Below are 18504 nucleotides of genomic sequence, written 5' to 3'. Positions count from 1 at the left end.
TATAAACATTTCTATTTGAAACAAAATAATGGAACTAAGAGTGAATACTTTCTCCTAATGCAAGCTCAAATTCCTATAAATTTTACATCTCAGTATCTCTAAAATAACAATGCAATTATTTTATCTACATTTAGCCTCAAATTAAGCTGGTGATTGAAAGGTATAATTGATTACAATTTGGTAAGTTTGTTCCTCAAATTAATGACTGAGATGTCACTGAAGAAAAGGTTTCTCCTTTTTTGAAAGGCTAAAATTAAATTAATGGTCATAATTCTTTTTATTTATGACTTAAAATTCTATTCTTATCCCACATGTTAAGAAAAAAAGTGTACTGAGTATGTTGTTATCTTTCAACATGGAGCACTGCCTTGAAAAATGTTGGATGTTTTCACAGTGTGGACCAATAAGACAAATAATTTAAAACTAAAGATGGAGGATACTAGAGCCTGGGAAGGGTAGGGATAAAGGGGGATAGGGAGAGATTTAGTAAAGCATATAAAATTAGAGCCAGATGGGAGGAATAAGTTCTAGTGTACTATAGCACTGTAAGATGATTACAGTTAACAGTAATATATTATGTAGTTTCAAACAGCTAGAAGGAAGTTATTGAATGTTCTCAACACAAGGAAATGAATGTTTAAGGTTATGGATATGCAACTTACCCTGATCTAATCATTATACATTGATATTAATATTATGAATTTAAAGCATAAAATCCTCTGTAAAAAAGAACTGAAAAAATTACCATGTTTGCTAGTGTTTTCATATAGATTTGGAAGGCCTTTCACATACAATCTGGACATAGCAGTCACATAGCTATTTGCATTCATTATTACAGCATTTGTTTAATGTGTATCTTCACTTACCTTGATCTAAAGCAAATGTAAGTGAAATGTTCCCTTTTCCAGAAGTATTCAGTATGAATAATTAGCTGTTTTTCTTTTCTGTGCAGATAGTTCTTGTACAGGAGTATCTTTTTATCTGAATCATTGTGTGCACCTTTTTTTTTTTTTAAGAGAGATAGGATCTCACTCTTGCCCTGGCTGGAGTGCAATGGTATGATCATGGCTCACTGCAGCCTCAAACTTCTGGGCTCACACAATCCACCCACCTAAGTCTCCCAAGTAGAGAGCCAGGACTATAGGTGCACACCTACATTTCTGGCCAATTTTAATGTATTTTTTTGAGAGGGAGTCTTGCTTTATTGCCCAGTCTGGTCTTTAACTTGAATTTCTGGCCTCAGGAGTTTCTCTCACCTTTTATGTGTGTCTTAAAAGTAGTATTAAATAACAATAATGAATCAGATTTTATTATAGTCAGCCTTGCTGCTAACTTTTTAAACTTGGACATTTCATCTCTATAAGCTTTTATTTTTCTTTATGGTAGTTATAGGTAATAATACCTATTGAAAATATTTTTGGAGAATTAAGTACCATCTGGTACTACCCTACTATATCTAGTAGGATGTATAGGATCTGTTTTTCCTTTCTTGCTCTTCTTTATGGATATACAACATGAAAGGCAGTAATTCCTTTTTTTTGTTGTAAATGGTGCTAGTTAGAAAAAGTATTTGCAGCTGGTACAATGACAGGGCGGCAGCCAATGCTCTGATGAGGAGAATGTGCTGCTGAATGGAGAAAATCCACTTCTCTGAAAGACGGAATCCATTGCTCTTATAAAACTGGACTCTTCTCACGCCTGTAATCCCAGCACTTTGGGAGGACGAGGGTGGCGGATCACGAGGTCAGGAGATCGAGACTATCCTGGCTAATATGGCGAAACGCTGTCTCTACTAAAAAATACAAAAAATTAGCCTGGCGTGGTGGCGGGTGCCTGTAGTCCCAGCTACTCAGGAGGCTGAGGCAGAAGAGTGGCGTGAACCCGGGAGGCGGAGCTTGTAGTGAGCCGAGATAGCGCCACTGCACCCCAGCCCGGGCGAGAGAGCGAGACTCCGTCAAAAAAAAAAAAAAAAAAAAAAAAAAAAAAACCAAAAAAAACAGAAAACAACAACAACAAAAAAAACTAGACTCTTTGGAGAATGCTTTTTCCTTAGAAAAATATTAAATTAGAATTCAGCCACAGAGTTCACAGTAGTAGGTGTGAAGTTAAAGTGTCTCAATAGGTGAAAATAACTGCTACAACAAACAAACTTGCCTGATGGATATTAGAGAAGCCCTCTGGTCCTTCCAATTCTGGTTAAGATAAGGAATAAAAAGTTTTTCTGTCCTTGACAAGGGAAGTTTTTTCCAAAAGAACTTCCCATTGAAAGCCTAGTTTTGATCCAAGTGTAAAAGAAAAGGCTTTTTGTAAAAACTGCAACTTAATTTTTTGACTCATTTCAGTCAATTCAAACAAATATTTTCAATTCCATAAAGAATAAAAATCACTTAATTTATATCTACTATTTCAAATTAATTTTTATCAATTTATTCATTATTTTATTTACCCAAAAATATTTATTGAGATTATACTGTGGGCCAAGTACCACTTTAATTTACAGAAATGATTAACACAGTTCTGTCTTTACTGAGTTAACTTTGTGGTTGGATACAGAGAATAAACAAGCCAATAGCCATGTAGCAATTCAGATGATGAGGAGAGCTGTGGCTTCCAGTCATTCCATTTGAATAAAATTTTCATCTATTATTTTTCCAAATTTACCATTTCAGTATTCTTATTTTCTAGAAATATATAATGTGTTTCAACTAAACCTGCCTGACAGCAGTCTTTGGACCTCTTCTCCTCTCTAATCACATCCTTCTCCTATCTCACACCTAGATTGGGTGATTTATAAATGTTAAGAACCCCAAACAGGTATCTCTAGCCCATATCTCTTTGCTAAACTCCGGGTTCCTATATCCCAATGCTTAGCTAATATCTCCATTTGGACTACCAAAAGGCATCTCCAAAAAGAAAATGCCATTTACTCTCTCAAACCTGTTCTTCCCCCTTTCTCTTCTCCAACTTGATAAACCTACTCAGATGGAATAATCTGGTACAGGTGCTACACTATATTGGATCATAAATCCCCTCTGACAGCTGGGGCCCACCAGGGTAATCGGTTTCGCTTAGGTTAAACAGTAAGACCCAAGGCAGTCTAGAAGTCAGTTTTCCTGTCTCACAGAATTCTAGGATACCAGAAAAGAAAAAAGGCACCAGTGAGCATTTACAGCTCTTTTCTGCTGCATAATAAAGCAAGAAGTCTGTGGAATGTAAGAAACTTGCTAGACTGTGGGTACTGGTTTAGTACATCTTAACTATTTTCTTCTACATCTTTGTAACAGTGATAGCTTTTCTAAAAGCAATAGCCACAGTGCGAGGTGAAGTCACATAAGGAAGATACAGAAAAATTGCAGCAGAGAACAGAAAGCCTGGGTAATGTTGTCAGGGAAGGTCTCACAAAGAATTGGGTTGGACTTACCTCTGGAAAGACCCATAGAACTTTTCTAGGACAGGGTGAGGAGTTTTCCATTATGGAGTTGTGGCAGGGTAAGAAAGGCTAGGAGGCCATACCGATGTCTCCCTTGTGTGAAGCCTCGCGGGCTCTTTTCCCTTGCACCTTCCTGCATCAGCCTCTAACTCTTTTACAAGGTAAGCGGTCCTACAGGATACCAGCAGACCCCCAGAAGACTACAGGTTCCCGATATCTAGCACCGCCTGGGAAAGAGAACAAAAGCCCCTTATTCCTGATTTAGCCTCCCCAACCTCCAGCTAATTAGCACCAAAAGCCCAAGAAGCTACTAGCTACAAATTCCTGCCTGGGGGTGGGAGGGTGGCAGGGGGCAGGGACTTCTCTGGGGTCTTGCATGCACAGCTAAGCTCAAGATTTAACTTATCGTAACCCTTTCCTCATTTTAGTAGTAAAAAGCCCACACCTACATGGAGATTTTATATGCTAATGGTACACGAGAAGTGTGTTAGAACATGTAGATACAGAGCGCATGAGCCAATTAGAGGTCGGCCTTGGCACACATTACTTCACTAGTATTTTATGAATATTCACATACAGCTCCCATAAAAGAAATTCCTCTTAAGGCACTAGCTGCAGCCTCACCCTTTGAGCAGCCTGCTCTGCGTCTCACAGTGCACTGCTCCTTTGCAATAAACTTCTTTGCATACTCTTACTTTGAACTTGCTCTCAAAGTCTTTTGTGCCATGAAGAACCTGAAATGGCCCACTCACAACAGAGTGAGAGGCAGGTGAGGATACTTAACCTCTCTGCAACGATTGATAATGTTGGAGATTTTGCTTCATCTTGACACTCTGTTCATTCAAAGGCATGCTACGACAGTTTTCTTCTCCATCTCAAATGCTGCATTTTATTCTTAAGGCAATGCTTCAGTGGTCTTAGTTTTCCCAAGTGATTAGAAGTGACATTCTGGAGAATATGTAAACATATCAAAATCCCTCAAATTTGAATCTACTAAATAACGTAATTACTATAAATCCTATCCCCGGCAAGCAGCATGGCATGTTTTGCCATGTGGAGAAAATAAAAATGGCTTGATTCATAGAAACATATTATCTTTTGAAGAGGGGAGATCTCTGCCCACCCCCTCACCATTTTAAAGTCTCACTTTGTTAGATCTGAAGTTAGGCAGTTACTTTTTAGATACACATGCATTTTATTTTCTTCAAGTTAATAATGAGGTTGTTTTCTGATGCTTTCCTATGAACATGGGGGTTACAAGGAAAAGTCACAGGATCATTATTGCACCATCTGTTCCAGCTGGTTTGTTTTAGTCACGTGCTTTTCAGTGTTCTCAGTGAGCTGTCAACAAACTGCCAATTAATTCTGAAAACCTAACAGGTTGTCAGAGGTTACTATACTGAGAAAGTGAGATTACGACACTGTTTATCATGGGATCGATTACTGCTGATTTACAAACAATTTCCAGAACACTTTCTGTGGATGAGTGAACTTTTAAAGATATAATAATGATATCTTCGGTTTCTGTATCTAAAGAGGAATAAGAAGATGATCATGATTCTCTGAGCATACATTGAGAAGAGCCATTTTTTTTTATTTAGGCTACTGTTTGATAAATATATAATTGGATTCAATTGTTTTTCTTAGTGATATTTCAATGAAGAAAAAAATTACAGGGTAGTTATTTACAAAAGAGGAGCGCAGAAACTAGGTTTTGTTCTTTCTCTGGTCTTTTTTGGCTATTACCTCTACACTGCTGAGCTCAAATGCCTATGTGTAACAGAAACCAGAGTTTTCCTAAGGAAAACTGACTTCTGACTATCTGACTTTTAATATTAGTTCTGTTTAGTTTTATTTGTGATACCAGTAAATCAATCCAGCCATGTCATAAATTTTGCTGAGGTAAAGTATATATGTATATTTATTTTTGTGTAACTTTGTATTACTGAGAGATTTGGGACTTAGAAATCTTAGGACTATCAATGAAAACAATTAATTATGGTTAATCATATAAGAGATGTAGATGAAAATAGCACAAATAGGTTGCCTATACGGCCTTGAAGATTTACACACTGACTTATTTTTATTGACTTTTAGTGAAATGTAAGGCAGATATTTCTAGCTTACTGCCTTTGGGTAGATAAAATATTTCAGGATAATGTTGATCTAAGTCTGAATGCATGGGATCTAACAGAAGCTTTAAAAGATTTTTAGTAACTTACTAAAATTAATTGTTAATTTGCTCTATATTTTATAATGCATGAAATGTTTGTAGTCATATAGAATGTGTGTGTGTGTGTGTGTGTGTGTGCGTCCACACACAAAGAGAAAGAGGAGAGGGAAGAAGAGAGAGAGAAAATGAGAGGGAGGGCGGAGAAAGAAAAAACTGAGCACTTTAAAGAAATTTCTGACCTCACTTGTACCCAGAGTCAGGATGGAAGGAAGTTGTTTTCATGCCTCTTTCTTGACTCTCCTGGTGGACAACAGAAGCAGCAGATGTATTCAGAACCTTGTGGAAAATATCTCTTAACTTGAGCTGGTCCTTTTTGCTTTATTTTTGGCTCTATCTTGTGTTTAATATCTTCCATCCAGATGTCTTATAAACAAATATTTACCTCTGAGAAAAGGATTAGGCTATACATCAAAATGACAAAAAAAGGTGGGGGGGATGGATTGCAAATGAAAATATTTAGTTTGCTCAGGTTAGTTTTCAGAAGCTTTGTAGCATCAGTAGAAATAGGAATTGCATTCAACATTATCAGACTGATAATGCAAGGAAACATGATCTTTATTTTATCCTTGAATACAGAATGACATTTATGCATTCATTTATTGTTCAGTAGGTGCCAGGCTATTTGCTAGGCCCAGGTGATGTAATGCTGAAGAAAACAAAAATAAAAGCAAACAATTTCCTGCATTAACAAAGTTTGGAGGAGAAAAAAGATATATAATCTAATGGAGAAGACCAACATTTTTCAAATAATCATGGTTATGATTTATAATTACATCCCTGAAATGAAGGAAAACTCATCTATGGGAATGAGTAACTAAAACAAGTAACTCATGGAAGGTATTCTTGAGAGAAATGTCTGATGTGTGAAAGTTTTTGAGTGATAAATGGGGCAGGGGGAAAGGGCCATATTTCAAGTGGAGAAAATACCTTACAAAAGTCGTATAGCAGAGACAGTCAAAATAAGTTCAAAAAACTGAATGAAGTTTAGTGTCACAGGAGGTGATATCCAGAGGGAGAGAGAAACACATAGAACCCAGACACTGGGAACTTGTCAGCTAGGTCAGGGATTTTGGTTTTTATCTTAAAAGTACATGAAAATATGCTAAAGTTATTAATGAGTGCAATAACATGATCACTCAGGCTCTCGTGTGGAGAGTTGACTTAAGATGCATATATAGAAATGTGGAAGACTAGCAAGGATGTGGTTGGGACAGTTTAGGTGAGAAGTGTCTTGACAGCTTGCAATAGAGTGGGGACCATCAATTTGGAGGGGAAGCAAAGTTTGGGAACGTATTTAGAAGGTAGATATAAAAGAATTTAGTGATGAGTTTAAAGGGTAAACAAGAGATATCAAAGATGTTTCCTTGGTTTCTGGTTTAGGTACACAGATGAATGAAAATCTGGAAAAGTGTGGTGTTATGTGAGGATGTGCATACTATGAAGGGCTGTTTTAGAAACATGAAGTTGGAACTGTTAAGTAAGCAAGCTATACCAATCTAGAGGATGGATGTGAAGCAATATATATAATTAAGATCAGAGATGATGTTGAGATAACCTGGGCTGAATGAATGAAGCAGGAATACAGGTGGCTAGCAATGAGATTTGATAAACCACAATATTTAATGGCAAAATAAAGCAGTAGGCTGAACCTACTAAAGGACTGAGGAGTTATCACAAAATCTACAGAAACAGGAGAGAGAAGTCTTATAAACACCAAAGAAAGTGACAGTTTCTTCCACAAAACAACAACAACAACAACAACAATGGAATGGCCAGCATATGTCTTGTAAGAATGGATTAGGAATGCCCACTGGGGTGTGTGTGTGTGTATGTGTGTGTGTGTGTGTCTGTGTGTGATTGTGCTGGTTAGCTTTGAGAAAGCTAAAAAGTCAGTTTAATGGCCTGATGAGGTCAGAAGCGTGACTGAGTGAACTAGGGTAAGAAAATGGAATGATATATATATAACTATTCCAGAAATTGAGAAAGTAGAGGAGAGAAGTTACCTTAAAACACAGGCCATTTCTGCCTGTCTAAAGATGGAAGAAAATAATTGAGAAAGGGTGTTTAAAATTCAGTCAAGAACCAGACTCAGTGGCTCATGCCTGTCACCCCAGTGCTTTGGGAGGCCACAGCAGGAGAAGCACTTGATACCAGGAGTTCAAGACTAGCCTGGACAAGATAGTGAGACCCTGTCTCTGAGAAGTAAAAATAAAACATTAACTCGGCCTGTTGGCACACGCTTGCCATTCTACATACTGGGGAGGCTGAGACAGGAGGGTCATTTATGGTGCCATTGCACTCCAGCCTGCATAACAAAGTGAGACCCTGTTGCTAAAACAAACCCAAAATACAGCATAGAGCAATGTTAATCAATTGATTAAGTTTCTCAATAAATCAGACATAACAGATTGGCTTTGACAGAAGAAAAAGCTCCTCTCTGTCACAGTAGGGAAGGAGGTGTGTTGGCGAAAGTGATAAAGCAGGATATACTTGAGCTCAAAGCTTAGATTTGTATGTTTGAAAAGGACTTAGTATTTATACAATAATGAGTTTATGCCATTTTACAACTTATTTATATCCAAAAACATGGAAAGGCTGAAGTAGACATAAAACTTTTAGTTTAAAGTGCTTATAAAGCAATTTTCTAGGAAATGCTTTTTAAATACTGAAAAAGTACCTTAATAACTAAATATAATCCACCTGCATAACTTCTGTTGTACTCAGTTGATTTATTAAGTACTACCTATCATAGACTATCTTATTAACTTCTCATCAATATTTACCAGTGAATTATAATAACAATAAGTCTATTAAGATTTGTTGATCAAACACACTCAAAGAGAAGTTCAATATTTATATATTAATAATTGTATTCTGTACAGATAATTAGAAAATTAAGTATAATGCAATATTTTCTCTATTTTCCCCTTTTCTTTCAACCTTTTTTATTCACTCTTTTCTTACCACATTTTTATCAGTCCCTATATTTCTTCTCATTTCATATTTTATATAGCCATCTGAATGAAAAAAAGTATTTGTTATGATCAAAGGAATAATCTGTATTTGGAGATACTTACTTCTCATTTCCCTTGGCAACTACCAGCAAGTTTTGAGTAGATTAATGGAGATTTATATGTGATATTAAATATTTCATGATACATGTTTTTCAATATGTAATTCATTTTATCTGATTCCTTGCAATTTTAATTTTGACAGGTGAAAAGCAATAAGGATGTTTAAGTGCTGGTCAGTTGTCTTGGTTCTTGGATTCATTTTTCTGGAGTTGGAAGGAAGGCCAACCAAAGAAGGAGGATATGGCCTTAAATCCTATCAGCCTCTAATGAGTTTGCGACATAAGGTACAGTCAATATTCTGAATCTGTTCATAGTGCCTGCCAATTATAAACTAAGCTATTAGTTTTCTGGTTTATTATTCACTTAGGAGCACTTATTTCAGAATATGCTTTCAGTAGTTTCCATATTATTTTTAAAACGCACATTTTAATACATGAGATAGCAGTAAATTTGGAAATATACAATTTCGAGAACTACTTCTTGGCAAAGAATAGAGATAACCCATTAAAAACATAATTATTAGAATTTACATATAGTAATACTAATAAATTTATAAAGAAGTAAATATGAAACCCAATCTACCAGATAATTTATATTACTCCCATATTAATTGTGATTTTAGAAGATTTTAAACTAAATAAGTGTTATGTCCTATGCTTAGCTTTGTTATAAAATAAACAAAAAATTATCTACACCATCAGCAGATATATAGGTTAGCAAAGGATTTGTTTCCATAGAAATTATTAGAAATTTTCACAATATGGGGTTTTCTAATGTTGGGCAAATACTCCACTTTTTATGTTAAATGTTTTGAAGTATAAAATAAAAACTGATATTTAGGCATATAATAAATTATAAACATTAAATACTTATAATAAATTAAGCTAATGTTTTATTTTAATAGCAGTCCGTGATACTGAAAATAATATTCTCAACTTTTTATTAAATCACAAAAAATTTTATAATACATTTTTTGAGTTTTAAGAAAGTAGGAAAAACATCAAAAATAACATACTAATTATGGGAGAAAACTTTATATATTTGTAAAATTTCTTATTCAACTTGTCTCTAAGAAAGACTTTTGAAATAAACAAATAGATATTTTTTTCCCTTGGAATTAATATATGCATTTACGCTGCATATATTTTTGCTGAAATTATTTTGTAAGTATCAAAGATTTTGATAAAATAGCCAATCTTGACTGGGACTTTTGTGTACCAGACATTAAGCTAAGCTCTTCAATGTATTATCTGATTTAATCTTCAAAACAATCTTATGAAGAAGTAACTATTTTCATTTTATAGACAATAAATTAAGTCATAGAAAGGTGAAGGAATTTTCTAAATGCACACATTTATTAAATATATTAATTGGGATAATATGAAGGATAGATTCAATAGCCAACAAAAAAGGAAGTAAGTAAAAATATACTTTAATGTCAAAATCATTGTAAAAATTCAGTTACATGCGAAAATAAGTAAGTTTTTAAAGTTTCTACTCTTGACATATGCAATTGGAGAATTGCCCTTGACCTACAACTTTTCAGTTATCATGCTTTCTCCTGCCTCATGGACTAGTAATCAGTTTTATCCCCAGCTGAAGTTTAGAAATAATAACTCTTAATGTTCTGAGAACACATTATTAATACAGCAATTTGGTACATATTGTTATGTACCCATTGAATATTTATTCTGTGCTGTTTGTCTGCCCTATGTGTCTTGAAATGAGGAATTATGCTTTTCTTTCACATCCTTTTATTTCTGGTGCCATGAACATAAGAGACACTGTTTAATTAAATCAATGGCAGAAAAATGACAGGTAGAAGGCATGATGATGCTTTTCTGATTGTTCCCTTGCTAAATATCATACCACCAGTTTTAACGTGTTAGTATATACCTTTATAAACAAACTATTTTCAATTAAGTTTGGATGCTAAAGAAAAACTTAGGTGTTGAGGTTTAATAAAGCTTTAAAGAAATAACACACTGAGTTAAAGTTGTTTGAGAAGCACTAATACCTACCAAAAATCATGTAAGTCACCTTCTCATCTTTTATATATCTGCATGTCTTTATGGCTAAATAGTTAGAAATAATATATGACTGTTGGTTTTAAAAGCAGAGACAGAGAATGCCTGGTCATATCTAACTTTCAAACAACTTTGAGCAGAGATGAGATTTGGTGAATGTGTGTGTGTGTGTGTTTGTGTGAGAAAGTGTATGTTTGACAGGAATGACTAGGAATCCTGGGTTGTACAAGTCCCTGTAAAAACCCCATCTTATACTTTGTACTCATTGTCAACCCTCATATTCAGCCCTCAGGAATTACCTTCTTTTCTCTGACACCTTGAAGATTGTATTAGAGCTTTTATTTCTGTTTGTGTCAGTCAAGATTAGGATCCCAGAAATTTCTGGCCTTCCTTTTCCCACTGATTCCCGTTATGAACCCATTGGGCCCATACATCACATTCTTGGTGAGACCTTACCAAACAATGATTGAAAATGGAAAGCCAAAAACATTCCCTGTCAATTTCTTTGATTTGTTTTCATCCACAAAACTCGACACCATTTGTCAAGACATATACTTATTTTTTAGTTTGTTGGATGTTTTCTTTCATTAGGATGTGAACTACTTTTCATCTTGCTCCAGATCAAGGATAGTATTGGGCACATGGTACACATTCAATAAATAATGGAGAATGAATGACTTTATCAGATGACTATAATAAGACTGAAAACAAGATAACATTTATCATATATACATATATATTTCTATTTATATAATTAGTTATTAATTAAAATAAGTAAAATTTCTTTTTATTTATCAAAATAAAGTCAACAGCACAATACTTCAAATTTTAAAAATAAATTATTTTAATAGCATCATATAAATTAATTTTCTCTTATTCATTATTTTTAACCTATATGATTTATTTAAATTGCAAAAATGTAAATATTTGTATTTTTAAGACAAATAATGCAAAATCCATTTGGATTAGATTTTGCTAATGTTAAATATTATTGACTAGAAAAGTGTAAAATAAATAATACACAAAATAGATCTTCAGGTCTGGTAAGTCACATTTTACATTTTTCCTAGAAGAATGTGAGTACTTTGAATCTGAACAAATATATAGAGCTCATTTTTACCAAATATTTGTGTGCCAGTCATATAATGAATCCAATTTTGGAATCAAAAAGGAAAATATGAGACCTGTTTGTCAGATTACATTGAAATGTTGTAGATACAAATATAAAAATATGCAGGCATATCATTTATAACTATATGTAAACATAAATGTAATTGAAAATTTGTCAGTATCTTGAGATAAAAATGAATGACACAACTATCTATCATGCTAATTATAGAAATCTTACTTATAGTCTACAGATAAGAGAGGAAGCCGATCATATGTTTTATCCCATGTGTTCACTCAACAAGCATGTATGGAACATCGTATGTAGGAATTCATTCACTCTCTAGATTTGTAAAATACAATGACCAAATCCAAATTCCAAAAGTGGATTTTATTTACCATTTTAACTTAAATATTGCATACTCATATCATGCCAGGTGGTTTCATATACATTAATTGTTGTAATTTATATAATAATCCTGGGATGTAGGGAATATTATTCCTATTTATTCACATGACATTATTAAAACCCAGAGAGGTAAAGTAACTTTCCCAAGGACGAGAGAGAATGACAGAACTAATGAGGTCCTTAAAGGCAGGTAAAAGCAAAGGTAGGGCAGACATAGGGAAGAAAAGGCCAGAAAATAAATAAAGACGATGATGATAATAAAGCAAAATGACACTGACCTCAGGAGAAATATCTTATGTTCTTTCAGTTTGTTTCTCTTGTTCCTCCACAAGCACAACCATAGAATCCCCATGTCCATTTCTGAAATGAATGTCTTCTCCTGATGGTTGTTGCAGTCCTCATTTAGGCCAACCTCCCCATGAAGACTCACTAGGAAGCAATACTTAACCATCCTAATTGCAGGTCTGTGACCCAAAATCTGTGTGTGAGCACAGTGTAGTAACTATTGACAGTCTTGTGCATTTGTGAGAAAGTTCCTTGGACACTCGCAAATTTTGAGCCGTCTTTAGAATTAGTGTACTCAGAACAGCCATGATGAACTTGACTTAACATATCACTGGGCATTGACTGTATAGCAGGTACTCTGTTAGCTATAATTCCATACATTAGGTTACTTAATTATATGAATATTCTCATGGCATAAGTGATTTTATTGCTAATTTGTAAATGGGGAAATTGGAGTTCATAGATATTTACTAATTACTTAATGTCACAGCTGGAAAGCCAGACAGCAGTATTTGGAGATACACAGTCTAAATAACTTAATAGAGGTTACAGAATGAGTACTTTTGTAGTAATTTGGCCTTTATGCAATGTATTTCCTGTTCTCCCCACATTCATGTGATAGTAACATAGGCTTACATGTCTTGGCATTTTTGTGCTTGGATAGGACCATGTGTCTAGTTCTGGCCAATGAGTTGGGAGCAGAAGTGCCATGCAATGCATCTGGGCTGAATTATATCATAATTCACATTGGATCACAATTGTAAAATCTTCTAGAACTCTCTTTTTTCTGAAGCATTGCAAACAGCATCTGTTCAAGGTGGCGGCTACTTAAGTATTCCAAACTGCCTAAATAACTATGATGAGTAAAATGTCCTGACAATTAGAGATTGTCGTGGAATAAGAACTGAAGGGTTTTAAATCACTTCATTTTGTACATCATTGAGATTTGGGAGTTGTTGGTTATTTCATTAAAACCTTAGCTTTATCTGCAATCAACACAGAAATAGAACTTAAACCCACATTACCTAATTACAAACCCCGTGATCCTTTTTCATTACCATTTTGGCTCCCTGTTTCATTTCTACTCTTGGCCTTTTCTTATTCTCATTTTCTCCATTATCCCTTTCTTCTCACTACTTGCTTGGTTGTAATTTTCTATCCCAATTTAACCCCTGGCTATATTTATACTGATGTAATATGTATGTATTAATAGTTGAGCATATTAACATGTATCTAATTGGTTGCTGGTAAATCCTTTTGGGGTCAGTTACATAGCTTACAACCTTTTTTCTTAACTACAGTGCTGATCACACTGCTACATTGTTTGCTGATGATTATAATCAAAGTCAGGCTTGAGGGAAGATCTTATGAGGACAGACAAGAATATTCTTTGAGTATACCTAGTGGGACCACTTAAAGTCCTTAAAATGCTTTTATCTCTATTTAACCAGATACTACTATGTCCAACTTTGTAGTGCAGCGCTACCTCTGCAAATCTAAATTGACTTATGGTTCTCTTACTTACTAAATCAAAATGTTTATCTGTAAGGGTAGTTACTGAGCAAATGGGGCAAAGGGGGTACATGATTTAATAATTCCTAAGAGGGTTGCTATTTTTGATAGTACAGTCTAATTCAAAGAATTCCTTTGTGGGATGTGATTTTTTCAACTTTCAATATTAAAGAGTGATAGATGTGGATTGGTGAAGAGTGGCAGTAGAGAACTCTAGGGAAAGAGACAAACATTAAAGAAAACATCAAAACTTTGACTGCTTAGAGGCTGTGAACCTTCAGGCAGACCCAGGAGCATTATTTCCTGACTGAGGAAGAAATTTGCTATCCCTTCTGAAATATGCGATTGCTGGCAGCATATTCAAGAAAGGTCCTTTAAAATGTTAATATATTTTGCAGAGGTCAGGAAGCAATTCGGACCACCATCTGAGAGCAAATATGTCCATGGTGAGAGGAGTTAAAAGAATATTAGTTAAAGAATTAATTAACTAAATAGTAAGGAATATACCAATTAATGTATTGATATGTTTATTCTGTATATGCCAAAAAGGCTGAATATCGTTGATAAATCTCATAATTTTTTCTAATAAAATAAATTATGTTTGAAAAATTTATTTTTTTCTGATAAATTGTATCTCATTATTAACTGACACCACCTTACCCCTGTTTTTGTGATTGTGCAAGAACTATTGAAGAATAATTAAAAAATCAGAGTCCTAGGTTAATAAGATCCAAGTGCACGTAATAGTTCTGTATATTTTATAAATGGGAAAAATGAATCTAAAAAATATTTGAGTTTTAGCAAAAATGCTTTCTTAGTCATTTAAGAGGCCTGGGCAAAAATCAAATCACGAAGATGTTTGTAAAAGTTTCAGTTATGCAAGATGAATAAGTTTTGGTAACTAATGTACAGTATGGAGGCTATAATTAACACTATTGTATACTCGAAATTTGTTAATAGGGTAGATCTTAAGTGTTCTCACCACACAAGCACACAGAAAGAAAATAAATGGTAAATATGTGAGGTAATGGATATGTTAATTGATGGTAATGATCATTTCAGAACGCACATGAAACATCAAGTTGTACATTTTAAATATATACAATTTTCTGTCAGTTTTACCTCAATAAATCTGGGGAGGGGAGAAAATATTAAAAGCAACTTGTTTTATTAGAAATGCTCTCTACCTGGATTACCCATACGCTAGATGCTTTTTTATTGTTAAAATTATCATGCTAATTGCCTGAAAGGAACTCTGTATTATAATGATGATTCTGTTGACAAGGGGTAGTACTGTTTTTTTCCTGAGGTCCTCTGTCCTCTTTTTACCTTCCAAGCTCTAGTCAGGCAGGGAAACATTTAAGCAAGCTTTACTTCAGTGAGTGACTCTGAATAATATCAAGAATTGTGAAATGTCAGATTTTATCCTCTTTGCAAGCTCTTAAGATAGCCTGTCACATATAGTTTCATGAGTAGTGATAGAAAACAAAAGATTCCTGGGTCGAGGACAAAGGACAGTTCATTCTTCACAGTAGTAGTGGTAGCCAGAGTGTCATCATTTGGGCTAGTTTTGTTAAGCCCAGTTTCCACAGGGCAATGCAGGTTACACTAGTGCACACCATAGAGTATGTTACACGAGAAGACCTGTGAGTTGAAGAACACTAGGTCTGTTGTATGAGCCTGTTTGTTCTTTGCTCCAGAGAAAAGCATTCTCTTTATTATAGTGTTACGAGGGTGGGGGGGTGGCTCCTTGCTCACAGAGCTCCCAAGATGGTGGCGGGCCGCTTCCAAGATGGTAGTGGGCTGCTTCCAAGATGGTGGCAAGCCTCGTGTTCTCTGACCTGGGGTTCTTGGCCTCACGGATTCCAAGGAATGGAATCTTGGGCCATGTGGTGAGTGTTATAGCTCTGTTGGAAGCCATTGGTCACGGAAGAGAACCGTAGAACCCAGTGACTAGTGTTCAGCTCGATTAGGACGAACCCAGGCACTTGGCAGTGCAGGAACAATGGCAAGCCTTTAGCCTGATTGGGAGTGGCAATAGGCGCCTCGCTGATCAGGAGCACAGCAGACACCCTGCTGGATCCGGAGGGATGGAAGTCAGTGGTGGGTCTGTGATGGTGGCAAACAGCAGTGGTGGACGGCGAGTGAAAGCTCAGCTGGAGTCATAACAAACACGGATCAGAAGAGTGCAGTTGTTAATAGAGTGAAAACAGAGCTCCCATACAAGGGGAGGGGACCCAAAGGGGGTTGCCCTTGCCAGCTCTAATGCCTGGGTTTATATCCCCATCCTTGTCTCTCCCGCTGTGCTCTCAGGCAATAGATGATTGGCTATTTCTTTACCTCCTGTTTTTGCCTAATTAGCATTTTAGTGAGCTCTCTGATTGGTCGGGTATGAGCTAAGTTGCAAGCCCCGTGTTTAAAGGTGGATGCTGTCACCTTCCCAGCTATGCTTAGGGATTCTTAGTCTGCCTAGGAAATCCAGCTAGTCCTGTCTCTCAACAGGGGACAGTAGGTGGTCATTTCCTTTGTTCCAAATGGAGATACAATTTCCATCTTACAAGCCTATGAATACAATAGCCTTTTGCTTCAGAGAGAGACATTTTCTGTATGTTCCAAGACTTTGCTATATAAGCATCCTTGAACAGAGAGATGGTTACTGTCTCTGCTCACAAGATGTGCAGAAACACTAGAGACCCATGGAGAACTGGCTACCAATACACATTGAGAGTACCATGTATTATATACCGGAGGTCACAATTGTCACTTAATACATTTGCTTAAGGCCAAAGCTAAATGCTGTGTGCAAAGAGTTAATCTGAAAACCAGGTATTTGTTTATAGCTTTATTCTGCCTTTCACCTAGTTTTGTCCTTTTAAGAGTTTTAAGAAAATACAAAGTTTTGTTGACCTTTGAATGTGTTGTTTGTATGTTTATTCCTTCAAAACAACTTTATTTCCTATTCTAGAGAAAACTGGCATTCACTGGACTGAATTGCTTTGCTTAACTGAAGCAAGAAAATAAAGGGATAGATCTGACTTCTAAAATTCTCAAGATAAAGACCTACTACAGAAAATGGTCTTTTGATCTTTGACAATGAGTTCCCAAAACAATATTATTATTATAGATCTGTAGGTGGTATGCAAAAACAGTTGCTCTTTTACACCTTTATGACCCTATGTTAAAATATTTTTCTTAAAGCTTTAAAAGTAACCATAACTTGACAAAATAGAGCCGCTTTCCTTTGCAAGTTTGAAGTTTTGAAATGCTAAAAAAGGGTTGCATCAGCATTCTGTTTACATCTATTCAACACAAATAAGACAAAGTAGGCAAATAAAGTCAAATGTGTATAGTATATTAAAGCCAAGCTTGTCAGGAGTCCAGATCACTCCATATATAAATATATATATAAATATGTTACACATATTTATATATATAATATGTTATATATATTATATATATAATAATATATGAAATATAGATCATTTTATATATATAAATATATATAATATAGATAGAGGGAGTGGTGTAAGAGAAAGTACTGTGTTTCAGGTCACTTGAAAATGTATATTTGGGTGGTAGAAAACATCATATGTGCCAAAGGCTGGCACGTAATTGGAGTGATCTGGACTCCTGACAAGCTTGGCTTTAATATACTATACACATTTGACTTTATTTGCCTACTTCGTCTTATTTGTGTTGAATAGATGTAAATAGAATGCTGATGCATATTTATATATATAATTGTTTCAATAGTTGAAAAACTACATGGATTTAACCTTGTTTCCAGGAAACCACTGATCCTTTTACAGATAAAGAAGCATCAGAATATTAGGACATAGGTGAGTTAAGCAGGCTACTGTTTATTTTTTATTTTTTTCTGTTGGACTTCCAAAGTCTTTTTACCATTAGATCTCTGTCTTTTCTCACAATTTCTGTGGAAACAGCAGTGCTAGATCATGATTAGCTAAAGAAAAACAATCAACACACCCAAATCTGCATTAATTAAGCACTTTGTGCTTCCACCTATTCGAAAAATAAAATATAGGTGTGGTTGTTTTCAAGAGGCCTCTATGTGGATGCTCCAAATATGTATATGTAGGAAAAAGGGTTATGAGTTAAAAATAGGTGAATGACTAAAGATATGTTTTCTAATCATTGATATTGATCCATTGGCAAGTTGGCATTCGCTGTCACTACTTCAATTTGTGAATTAATTACAAGTTATTTTCTGCATGTTTTATTATTAAAAATTCCATTGTGACTTCAATTAGCAAAGCTCTGTGTTACAAATGAAAAGAAATATTCTGGTTTATGAGCTTGACATTCAGCATGTTTAAGAGATTAAAAACCCTACAGTATACAAGCCTCAACTGGAAGGGTTTTATTTGTAACCAGTATTACTTATTCCATTATTTCTTGCCATAGTT

The 18504-nt window shown here is 35.1% G+C and overlaps 1 protein-coding gene across 6 annotated transcripts in view; it reads left to right on the top strand.

Annotated features, from left to right (window-relative positions):
• Window positions 1–18504, top strand: part of FSTL5 (follistatin like 5) — a 781414-nt gene that overhangs the window by 43362 nt on the left and 719548 nt on the right. For 5 of the 6 annotated variants that reach the window (XM_003257915.4, XM_012507957.2, XM_030816289.1 and 2 more), the window contains exon 2: window positions 8880–9021. In XM_003257915.4, the coding sequence (XP_003257963.1) occupies window positions 8896–9021 (126 nt within the window). In that variant the 5' untranslated portion in view covers window positions 8880–8895. Of the gene's footprint in view, window positions 1–8879; window positions 9022–18504 lie in introns of those variants that run through there. The other variant, XM_030816288.1, reaches the window with a different exon arrangement.

The sequence above is a fragment of the Nomascus leucogenys genome, chromosome 7b (genome assembly GCF_006542625.1).
Source record: "Nomascus leucogenys isolate Asia chromosome 7b, Asia_NLE_v1, whole genome shotgun sequence".
In the NCBI taxonomy this organism is placed as follows: domain Eukaryota; kingdom Metazoa; phylum Chordata; class Mammalia; order Primates; family Hylobatidae; genus Nomascus; species Nomascus leucogenys.
Note: the sequence above shows the minus strand (reverse complement) of the source record. Positions and strands in the feature narration are given on the sequence as shown.